General features: G+C 34.3%; 1 protein-coding gene across 1 annotated transcript in view; it reads left to right on the plus strand.

The window, feature by feature from the left end:
* Nucleotides 1-4,559: 4,559 nt before the first annotated feature.
* LOC132739485 (uncharacterized) overlaps nt 4,560-12,437 on the plus strand; it is an 8,136-nt gene continuing 258 nt past the window's right edge. Inside the window, exons 1-2 of the mRNA XM_060727201.1 lie at nt 4,560-4,681; nt 11,416-12,437. The exon at nt 11,416-12,437 is cut by the window's right edge and continues 258 nt beyond it. Of these exons, the coding sequence (XP_060583184.1) occupies nt 4,627-4,681; nt 11,416-11,714 (354 nt within the window). The 5' untranslated portion in view covers nt 4,560-4,626 and the 3' untranslated portion in view covers nt 11,715-12,437. The remainder of the gene's footprint in view (nt 4,682-11,415) is intronic.

Below are 12,437 nucleotides of genomic sequence, written 5' to 3' on the forward strand. Positions count from 1 at the left end.
TCCCGAAATTTACATAGAGAAAGAACAAATCGCCGGTGCAAAAAATGACCAAACCATGCGGAAATCTCCTGTACATATTATTGGGGGTTAGGGCTTTAGGCCTTTTCATGTGCAAAGAAGACCCTCTCTAGTTGTAGCAAAGTCGAATTTGCATTGGAATTGGTCAAATGGCTTTTTGAACGGTAAAGCTCGTATAAAATTGATGTTTTTCCGAAATTTTTATTACAAGAAAAAAGCAAATCGCTGGCAAGAGACCTAGCCATGCGGAGATCTCATGGACGTGTTCCTTGGGTTAGGGCTTAAAGCCTTATCATGTGGCAGAAAGAAGACCCCCTCAAGTTGTACAAAATCGAATTTGCATTGAATTGGTCAAATGGCTTATGAAACGGTAAGCTCGTAAAATTTTATGTTTTTTTCCGAAATTTTTTATACAGAAAAACAATCGCTGGCAAGTTGGGACCTAGCCATGCGGAGATCTCATGGGGACGGTGTTCCTTGGCCTTATCATGTGCAAAGAAGAAGACCCCCTCAAGTTGTACAAAATAAAATTTGCAACGGAATTGATCAAATTGGTTTTTGAATGGTAACTCGTGATTATGATGTTTTTTTCCCGAAATTTACATAAGAAAGAAAAGAAAATCACCGGTGCAAAAAATGACCAAGCCACGCGGAAATCTCCTGGACATATACTTGGGTTAGGGCTTTAGGGCCTTTTCACTGTGCAAAAGAAGGACCCTCTCTAGTTGTACAAAATCGAATTTTGCATTGGAATTGGTCAAATGGCTTTGAACGGTAAGCCTCGTAAAAATTGATGTTTTTTTCGCGAAATTTTTATACTGAAAAAACAAATCGCTGGCAAGTGACCTAGCCATGCGGAGATTTCTCATGGACGTGTCCTTTGGGTAGGGCTTTAAGGCATTGTTTTTTTTTTTTTTTTCATTTGTGCAAATGTGGCAAAGAAGACCCCCTCAAGTTGTACAAAATCAAATTTTGCAACGGAATTGATCAATGGTTTTTGAATGGTAGTCTCGTGAATATGATGTTCTTCCCGAAATTTAACATAAGAAAAGAACAAATCGCCGGTGCAAAAATGACCAAGCCACGCGGAATTTTCTCCTGGACATATTACTTGGGTTAGGGCTTTTAGGCCTTTTCATGTGCAAAGAAGACCCTCTCTAGTTGTACAAAATTGAATTTGCATTGGGAATTGGTCAAATGGCTTTGAACGGTAAGCTCGTAAATTGAATGTTTTTTTTCCGAAATTTTTATACAGAAAAAGCAAATCGTTGGCATGTGACCTTGCCATGCGGAGATCTCATGGGACGTGTTCGCTTGGGTTAGGGCTTTAAGGCCTTATTTATGTGCAAAGGAGACCCCCTCACGTTGTAAAAATCAAATTTGCAACGGAATTGATCAAATGGTTTTTTTGAATGGTAGACTCGTAAATGGAATGATTTTCTTCCGAAATTTTTACATAGAGAAAGAACAAATCGCCGGTGCAAAAAAATGACCAAGCCCCACGCGGAAATCTCCTGGACATATTACTTGGGTTAGGGCTTTAGGCTTTTCATGTGCAAAAGAAAGACCCTCTCTAGTTGTACAAAAATCGAATTTGCATTGGAAATTGGTCAAATGGCTTTTGAACGGTAAGCTCGTAAAAATTGATGTTTTTTTTTCCGAAATTTTTATACAGAAAAAAGCAAATCGCTGGCAAGTGACCTAGCCATGCGGAGATCTCATGGGACGTGTTCCTTGGCCCTTATCATGTTGCAAAGAAAGACCCCCTCAAGTTGTACAAAATCAAAATTTGCAACGGAATTGATCAAATGGTTTTTGAATGGTAGACCTCGTGAATATGAATGTTTCCTTCCCGAAATTTACATAGAGAAAGAACAAATCGCCGGTGCAAAAAAATGACCAAAGCCATGCGGAAATCTCCTGGACATATTACTTGGGTTAGGGCTTTTAGGCCTTTTCATGTGCAAAGAAGACCCTCTCTAGTTGTACAAAATCCGAATTTGCATTGGAATTAGTCAAATGGCTTTTGAACGGTAAGCTCGTAAAATTGATGTTTGTTTCCGAAACTTTTATACAAAAAAAGCAAATCGCTGGCAAGTGACCTAGCCATGCGGAGATCTCATGGACGTGTTCCTTGGGTTAGGGCTTTAGGCCTTTTCATGTGCAAAGAAGACCCTCTCCGTTGGTACAAAATCGAATTTGCATTGGAATTGGTCAAATGGCTTATGAACGGTAAGCTCGTAAAATTGATGTTTTTTTCCGAAATTTTTATACAGAAAAAGCAAATCGCTGGCAAGTGACCTAGCCATGCGGAGATCTCATGGACGTGTTTCCTTGGTCCTTATCATGTGCAAAGAAGACCCCCTCAAGTTGTACAAAATCAAATTTGCAACGGAATTGAATCAAATGGTTTTGAATGGTAGACTCGTGAATATGATGTTTCCCTCCCGAAAATTACATAGAGAAAGAACAAATCACCGGTGCAAAAAATGACCAAGCCACGCGGAAATCTCCTGGACATATTACTTGGGTTAGGGCTTTAGGCCTTTTCATGTGCAAAGAAGACCCTCTCTAGTTGTACAAAATCGAATTTGCATTGGAATTGGTCAAATGGCTTTTGAACGGTAAGCTTGTAAAATTGATGTTTTTTTCCGAAATTTTTATACTGAAAAAACAAATCGCTGGCAAGTGACCTAGCCATGCGGAGATCTCATGGACGTGTCCTTTGGGTAGGGCTTTAAGCCTTATCATGTGCAAAGAAGACCCCCTCAAGTTGTACAAAATCAAATTTGCAACGGAATTGATCAAATGGTTTTTGAATGGTAGTCTCGTGAATATGATGTTTCTTCCCGAAATTTACATAGAGAAAGAACAAATCGCCGGTGCAAAAAATGACCAAGCCACGCGGAATCTCCTGGACATATTACTTGGGTTAGGGCTTTAGGCCTTTTCATGTGCAAAGAAGACCCTCTCTAGTTGTACAAAATTGAATTTGCATTGGAATTGGTCAAATGGCTTTTGAACGGTAAGCTCGTAAAATTGATGTTTTTTTTCCGAAATTTTTATACAGAAAAAGCAAATCGTTGGCATGTGACCTTGCCATGCGGAGATCTCATGGACGTGTTCCTTGGGTTAGGGCTTTAAGCCTTATTATGTGCAAAGAAGACCCCCTCACGTTGTAAAAAATCAAATTTGCAACGGAATTGATCAAATGGTTTTTGAATGGTAGACTCGTAAATATGATGTTTCTTCCCAAAATTTACATAGAGAAAGAACAAATCGCCGGTGCAAAAAATGACCAAGCCACGCGGAAATCTCCTGGACATATTACTTGGGTTAGGGCTTTAGGCCTTTTCATGTGCAAAGAAGACCCTCTCTAGTTGTACAAAATCGAATTTGCATTGGAATTGGTCAAATGGCTTTTGAACGGTAAGCTCGTAAAATTGATGTTTTTTTCCGAAATTTTTATACAGAAAAAGCAAATCGCTGGCAAGTGACCTAGCCATGCGGAGATCTCATGGACGTGTTCCCTGGGTTAGGGCTTTAAGCCTTATTATGTGCAAAGAAGACCCCCTCACGTTGTACAAAATCAAATTTGCAACGGAATTGATCAAATGGTTTTTGAATGGTAGACTCGTGAATATGATGTTTCTTCCCGAAATTTACATAGAGAAAGAACAAATCGCCGGTGCAAAAAATGACCAAGCCACGCGGAAATCTCCTGGACATGTTACTTGGGTTAGGGCTTTAGGCCTTTTCATGTGCAAAGAAGACCATCTCTAGTTGTACAAAATCGAATTTGTATTGGAATTGGTCAAATGGCTTTTGAACGGTAAGCTCGTAAAATTGATGTTTTTTACCGAAATTTTTATACAGAAAAAGCAAATCGCTGGCAAGTGACCTAGCCATGCGGAGATCTCATGGACGTGTTCCTTGGGTTACGGCTTTAAGCCTTATCATGTGCAAGGAAGACCCCCTCAAGTTGTACAAAATCAAATTTGCAACGGAATTGATCAAATGGTTTTTGAACGGTAGACTCGTGAATATGATGTTTCTTCCCGAAATTTACATAGAGAAAGAACAAATCGCCGGTGCAAAAAATGACCAAGCCACGCGGAAATCTCCTGGACATATTACTTGGGTTAGGGCTTTAGGCCTTTTCGTGTGCAAAGAAGACCCTCTCTAGTTGTACAAAATTGAATTTGCATTGGAATTGGTCAAATGGCTTTTGAACGGTAAGCTCGTAAAACTGATGTTTTTTTCCGAATTTTTTTTAACTTGTTTAATAAATACTACATTTATTGAACTCGTTGAATAAAATAATATTATGCTCGCCAGAGCCTCGCATAATATGATTTATTCAACTTGTTCAATAAATTTAGTATAAAACCTACACTCATTCAATATCCTCTATAATGTTTACTGATTCACCGTTAAATAAAATAACGTCTGTTGCAGAAAGACGTCATGACGTCCCATAATGCTACATTATGATTAAACGGCGCATTTATTGATTGTGACGTAACAATCAGACGTAGTTACCGCAGTTGAAATGTGCAGTCTTACAGTGTAGACGAATATATTTGTAAGAGACAAAATACCTGCAAAATGGAAGAAAACCCGTCAAACTATAACCAACGTATAGCGAAAAGCACATTTAAAGGTAATTTGTCAGTTTTTATCTGAATTATCGTTCATAATAGTTGTTTTAAAAAGAAATCTCTCTGTCAGTTTATTTTCACATTTCGTTTCTCTTTTGAATGAAAAGATTTCAAATTTAAATTTATATAGTCATTAATGCCTACTAAGTGTGATCGCCTGCTTAGAGTGATCGTCTGTTTATAAGTGGGATCGTTTAACGATTTTGAAGCTGTAAAGTATAGATGATAAACATCAGATTTCCATACATTAAAGGCCCATTATGCCCCTGAAATTCTATCATTTTTATTTCTAGAATTTTTTTTTCATTTTTTTTTGTATATTATTTCAGATTCCGAAAACTTAATTATTTCCTGTATTATCTATAATTATCTCAAAATCAGAAGCAAACTCCAGGAAATAATGTACCAAAATATATTTATTGATTTATGTATGACACTTAAGTAAATAAAACTCAATATTACTTAATAATGGATTAATGTAAGAACTAACATTATAGAACATAATCCATGATAATTTATAAATGTCCAAAGTCAATATAACAAAAGGGCTTACATTAATCAGATTCCGCCAAAACCCGCCAAAACATAAAACATAAAGCAAAAAAAAAAAAAAAAAAAAAACAAAAAACAAATCACTGACAAAATACATATCAATCAATGTTACAAATTAAACAAATCTAATAGTCATAGAAGAATGCAGCAAAATCAAAACTATATCAATCTCAACAAGACTAGGGTAACGTCAAGAAAACCATTACCACAAGTCCTCTAACCTCGAAGAAGTGATAAAAACCTCCTTCAAAAGGTAATAAAAACGTGTAAGACATAAAGATACTGTCGAACCACGTACAAGAAGTCTAAAGGAATAAGAACAACTCCCTTTAAAGACTATGTATCTGAATCAAAATAAAGCACCATGAACAATTTTGACAGAGCTACATTCATTGAAATTATAACAAACTTATATACAGACATAAACTTAACATATAAACATGAATATATACATATATAACATACAGTGCTACATGCTGAGTAAACAACATCTTACAGAACCACTTTACCTTTAATCAAATGCGACACCGTATTAATGAAAAAACGACGTAATAAACGCGTGCCTTCTAAATTCAAATGAAGACCTTTGTCTTTAACAGCAAATAGTGAACGAATTGGTTTACCAAACTTGAAAAAAGGCCTAAATGAATGAATAAATTGACAATTCCTTTCTTTACATAGACCTTCCAACAACTTATTGACTTGTTTAACTTTCGCACCTGTATCCATATAATCACACGGACGAGGCAAAATAGAAGAAAAGACAATATGAGTGTGAGAATTAATACTCCTAATCAAAGTAATCAGATTATTGAAAAAACTAATAATCTCATCAACTGAATAATTCTCCCTAGAATTAATGTCATTAGTGCCAACATGAATAATTGTGAAAGGTTTTGATACCAAAAAATGAGCATTCTGTATCCTAGCTGAGAGACGGGCTATGTTAATCCCAGGGAAGGCAATCACCTTGGTATGCCAAATGCCGCTAACGTCCTTGGCAATGGAATCAGAAATAATATGAACCATCAGGCCTGGAATGACAAGAAAAACAGATAACCAAATCATTCTGTTTCTAATACAAACATCCTAGATAAAATATCAATTTTATCATTCCAATTAAGATCTAAATAAACCTTATAAGCGTCCGATTTCCAATCACCTAGTAATTGAATAAGCTCATGGGGGATATTTGACCTATGTGCAAGAATTGCAAAACCCCGTCTAAAAGAATGACTGGAAAATTTCTCACAATCCAAACCTATCATTTGAATACATTCTCTTAACTTTTTCTGAAACAAATAATATGTAACCACTGAACCATTTGGTAAAGTAAATAACACATGACGATGTTGACGAATTTTCAAAGATAAAAGCAAATCATAAGCTGTTACAGGACATAACCTCCTATCTTTTAATCTAACTAAGGGACATATAACCTCTCTTTCTCCAAATTGTATAGTTTTTGACCAATTAAAATGTATTAAAACATAATTACCACAATTGCGAATACAATTAGAGTTCAAAAATTTACCTTTATCAATATCATCCAAAGAAGTGGGAACCAAATTCGATTTCCTTGCACAAAGAAAAAATGCAAAAAGAAATAAACACCAATAAACAACATTGTCTTTAACAGAAAAATCCAACTTTTCAAAAATCCCCAATAAAATATCTAAAGTAATAGGCTCTGCACGTTGAACAGCCCAAGTATTTAACCTAGCAATACCTCTAAGGGATAAATTAAGTAAATAAGTATTAATAAGATCAATGTTATAACCTAAACACATATGCAATGTCTTCACTCCACTAATATAATTCTTAATACTTTGCACTGATTTATAAGATCTACTAAGAAATTGAGCATATAATTGTAAAGTTGATGTAGAAGCAGGTAAATAACAAAGTCCAAAATATAAACAAAATAAGATGAAACTTTCCCACTGTATATGCAAATTCTTGTTGGTACCATCAGCAAAAGCTGATTTATGTGACTTCCTGAGATCCTGTTTGAGAATCACAAACTGTTTCTCTGAAACAAATTACAATTACCAATCATGAAGAAATCTAAATATATCTTCAGGAACAGCAACATTCTCCAACAAAGAAACATGAGAAACTTGTTCATAAAATGCATTAATATACATAGGATCTAAATCCCATCTGGACAAACAATCTGCAATGCGATTCTCATCTGAACTGAGATGAATTGCTTTGATTTGAATCTCATTAACTGAAGTAATAAAACATAGCTCCCGTAAGCACTTTTGTAAAAATAAACTTCGAGTTTTGCCCGTATTGATAACAATACAAACTGCTTGATTATCACAATAAATAACCACTTTTTTCTTTCTCAAAACAGCACACCATAATTTAAGAGAAACAATGACAGTTAACATCTCCAAACATGTAATGCTCAAATTCTGATTTAAAATGAAACCAGGAAAAACACTGTGGAAAAAACTATTACCACAAATTCCACCATATCCTGTTAAACAACTATCACAACTAAAAACCGAATCTACTAGCGACCATTCCCCATAATCAATCAGAGATTTGCCCTGAAATATAGATAAAAATTTATGCCACCACAACAAATCTTTTTTAACGTCATTAGTCACTAAAAATTTATTTGAAGAACAAGCATGACATTCTCTATACCAATTCAAAATCCTATTAACAAATATTCTACTTGACCTAACACAAGCACCCACAAAGTTAAGTTTACCCAACAAACTTTGTATCTCTTTTAAAGTAACTGACTCTTTCCCTAACCAAGAAGAAACCAAAGACTTAATCTCTGCAAGTCTTTCTTGAGTAACCTCCATGGTCATAGTACTGCTATTGAATAAAACACCTAAAAAGACCATAATGTCAGAAGGAGGACAAGCTTTATCAAGAGCTTCCTCAATGCCACTCCTAACAAAAATCTCTCTAAGTAACATAAAAGCAAAATGAGCCACATCATTTTTTTCCACACCACAAAAATCATCTAAATAATTACATATACAAAAACCAAATTTGAACATCATAAAAGCAAAAGCATTTGTCACTCTTTGACAAATATGTGCTGAAGATCTTAACCCCATAGATAATACTGTGTCAAAGAAAATATGTTTTTTCCATTTGAAACCCACTAAATTATAACTGGATGGACAAATGCTTATTTGCCTATACGCTCGACGCAGATCTAACTTAAACATTAAACAACCTTGACCTTTGGCTTTAATAAGAGACACAAAGTCATCTATTTTAGGATAAACCAGTTCAACATCTGAACCAAGATATTCATCCTTCGAAACAAAATCATTAACTCCGGTACCATCCTTGGGAAAACTCAAATCTAAAATAATACGTCTCTCATTAGGATTGGACTTGGGGACTGTGTTTAAAGGAGAAATGACCATACCATCTAGAAAAGGACAAGAACTAAAAGGACCAATTATAGCATCACAAGAAGCTTCTTTCTGTAAATATTTCAACATATGATCTGGGAAAGCGGTTGCACCAGCTAAATTCCTCTTACAAGGTGGTTTATCAAATAGAAACTTTAAAATTTAACATTCCATGAAAAACATTCCATGAAAAACGTGTCATACAAACTGTACCAAAAACTAGTTGAGCGGCTTATTTATAATAACCGCGGATGAATACAAAAAATCAGCCAAGCAAATCAAAACAAGTCACTGATTTTAAAAGGGAGACAATAAGCCAGGTAACAGACGTAATAATAAAAAGCCCCTGTCAATATCGATAATTAAAAGATTTTATGTTTTACAAAAAATACTTCATATAGATGATTTTTTCTCTGTTGGCAATTGACATAATTATATTGACTTGTTTGTATGGAAGTCAAAATACTACTTTATTTACATGTTTCTACCTTTACGCATGTTCAGTCCTACTTTGTTCAGTTGTTAAGCATCTAACATTAACATTTTTGAAGTATTATAAAAAAGGATTTCTGAGGCATGAAATATCTGTAAATTAATTATATTGACTTGTTTGTATGGAAGTCAAAATACTACTTTATTTACATGTTTCTACCTTTACGCATGTTCAGTCCTACTTTGTTCAGTTGTTAAGCATCTAACATTAACATTTTTGAAGTATTATAAAAAAGGATTTCTGAGGCATGAAATATCTGTAAATGACAAAATTAATAAAATTTACTTTATAATATACATGTAGATCTACTCTCTAAAATTATGAAAGGATTTTTATGAAATTTAGGACTTAAATAAGAATACAAAATATGAAAAGCTATATTGTATTTAATAAAATATTTTTTTAAAAAAGCACAGCAACTAATCATTAAATTTATTAAAGGTAAAACCATAGTCTAAGGGTCGATTTTTGAAATGAGTTGTAACATAGAAAGTATCTGTACATGAACACTGTACTTAAATATAACAAAATGGCGCAGAACAAAATATTGTGCTGCTATTTTAAGGAGGGGGTTTACTCTTTAAAGGAACTCCATTGAAGATTTTTTAACATGACGTGAGGGGAATATTTTTCGAGATTAATTATCATTTGATGTCGGTACATGTATACACAATTACATCTGAGCAAAATTTCAGATCATTCGCTTTCTCAGATTTTCTAAAATAATTATCTAAAATTGTTTTAAAAAGGCCCAAAACTGAAAAGCTTTTCATTTAAATCGGGCTAAAAATAACAAAAAAAAATAGATTTTTCAATTTATTGTTGAGTATATTTATTCATCGTCTTTTGCATATTTGTCTGTTTTAAGTGTCCCAGTTGATCTATGCTTACCATGCATTTTTTATATATATTTTTTCCTACCTTCTTGGAACTCAGTATATTTCCTTATAATAATTAGCAATGATTAAATGTACATGTCATCCGCATATACACAAAATATATATGTTCTATACAGGTAATGTAGTATTTATTTTCAAAATTTAAACAGTAATTATTTAAACAATAGACAGCAGATATATAGCTTTTAATCACTTAAAAAATCCATTGTTAGATCATGTACTAAAGAAGTAGCAAATTACTTGGTTCAGCTTAACATACCAGACTGATGATTCAAAGGAAAATGAAATAAATAATTTGATAAATATAAATTAATGAATTTCAATTGCTTATTTTTTAAGAGATACACCAAAATCGTTGTACAAATGTATCCCTTGGTATTTACAGAAACATTGGCACTCTTATACAGGTTGAGTTCGTTCTTATTCCTTGAAATATATAGAAACCTTGGCAATCATATACAGCCCGCGTTCATTCGTATGTATATATAGAAACATTAGCCCTCTTATACAGGCCGAGTTCATTCGTATGTATATATAGAAACATTTGCTCCCTTATACAGGCCAAGTTCGTTCTTATTCCTTGAAATATATAGAAACTTTGGCAGTCATATACAGCCCGCGTTTATTTGTAGGTTTATATAGAAACATTAGCCCTCTTATACAATCCACGTTCATTCGTATGTATATATAGAAACATTTGCTCCCTTATACAGGCCAAGTTCGTTCTTATTCCTTGAAATATATAGAAACATTGACAGTTATATACAGTTCGCGTTCATTCGTAGGTTCATATAGAAACATTGGAAATCATATACAGTCCACATTCATTCAAGAGTATATATAGAAACATTGACACTCTTATACAGTCCGCCTATCCAGCTAGCTTACGGAACGTCGGTGGTTCTACTCAGGTACCCGTTCGTGCCTGAAATAATGCACGGAAGGGCACCTGAGGTCTTCCTCCACCAGTAAAGCTGGAAAATCGCGATATGACCTATACTGTGTCAAATTATACAGTTCGCATTCACTCTGAGTATATATAGAAACATTAGCCCTCTGATACAATCCCCGTTCATTGTGGTTATATTAAAAAAACATTTGCTCTCTTATACAGTCAACGTTCATTCTTTGGTGTATATAAAACATTAGCAATCATATACAGTCCGCGTTCATTCATGGTTATATATAGAAACATTGGCAATCATGTACAGTTCGCGTATATTGCAAGGTATTTATATAAAGTCTGGCCCTTTTATACAATCCGCATTTATTCCTGGATATACTAGTATATACTATACCCCTAAAGAAGTGTCCGAAATTTTAAAATACGCCCATGTATATTTGACTATATTTTCAAAACTCTGTATGTTTTATTTTTTTTATTTCTTTTGTTACAGATATCCTCATTAGTCCAAACAATGATGACGTCATAATTCCAATCAGTGCAACATTCGACAAAGCTGTATTACACATTGGTATAGGAAACGGATGTGGAATATTTATAGAGAAGTTTGGTTTGAAGAATGACAATGAGTTGAAAACTTCAGTGAAATATGCCACCCGAAAGTTCACAGATGCTCGTTATCAAAGGAAAAACAAATGTAAAGACCAAAAAGCAAGTAAAAGTGGAGATATTGAGAAGATTGTAGATGAAAGTGGTGAAAAGTTTCCAAGTATGAAAGTGATTGATAGATAGCTGGCTAAGCTAGTCGACAATCTTTTGGTTAAGTCACCAACGGAAATCAAAAGTGATAAAGATACAATGTCAGACACTAAACCTCTGAAAGAAAACAAATCTTTAAATATCGAAATTGACATTGATGCCACTGATAAAAGTTTTCAATCTACGATAGGGGCAGTTTTCACATATGACGTAAAAGATGACGATATGCTTAATGAAACACGTTTAAAAGCAGAGAAGACAATTTCATTTGAATCCATTGATAAGGCTTATCAAGAGGAAATGTTACAGGTTTAAGTTGATAAAGAGGCAGTTGTCAATAAACCAACTAACTATAGGCCATCGACTGAAAGTGGATCAGGTTTTCCACTTGCAGAAGATATGCATGTATATCTGGATGAACTGTTTGTAATATCAAAACGAGGCTCTCAAATGTTTGATGAATATGTATCAGTAACTAGAGAAAAGAGAAGAAAAGACAAACAACAAGAAGATGTATCCGAAAGCGGTCCGACGAGTGCTGTTGTAGATATAGCGAAAGATTTCACAGTAGCAGACAGCAATTTGTTCGGAGACGTTCTATTTAAAGATCAATGTGGTCCAATTTTATCTGATACAATTGAAGATAGAGCAGACGACAACGACAGCGATGCATCATATGTAGTCTCGGATACGTTTGGTAACTTTCTAGATATAGGGTCAGATAATTCAATGAGTATAGATATAGTTGCAGTTGGT

This window comes from Ruditapes philippinarum, unplaced genomic scaffold (assembly GCF_026571515.1).
Source record: "Ruditapes philippinarum isolate M1 unplaced genomic scaffold, ASM2657151v2 ctg3000_1_1_1_1, whole genome shotgun sequence".
In the NCBI taxonomy this organism is placed as follows: domain Eukaryota; kingdom Metazoa; phylum Mollusca; class Bivalvia; order Venerida; family Veneridae; genus Ruditapes; species Ruditapes philippinarum.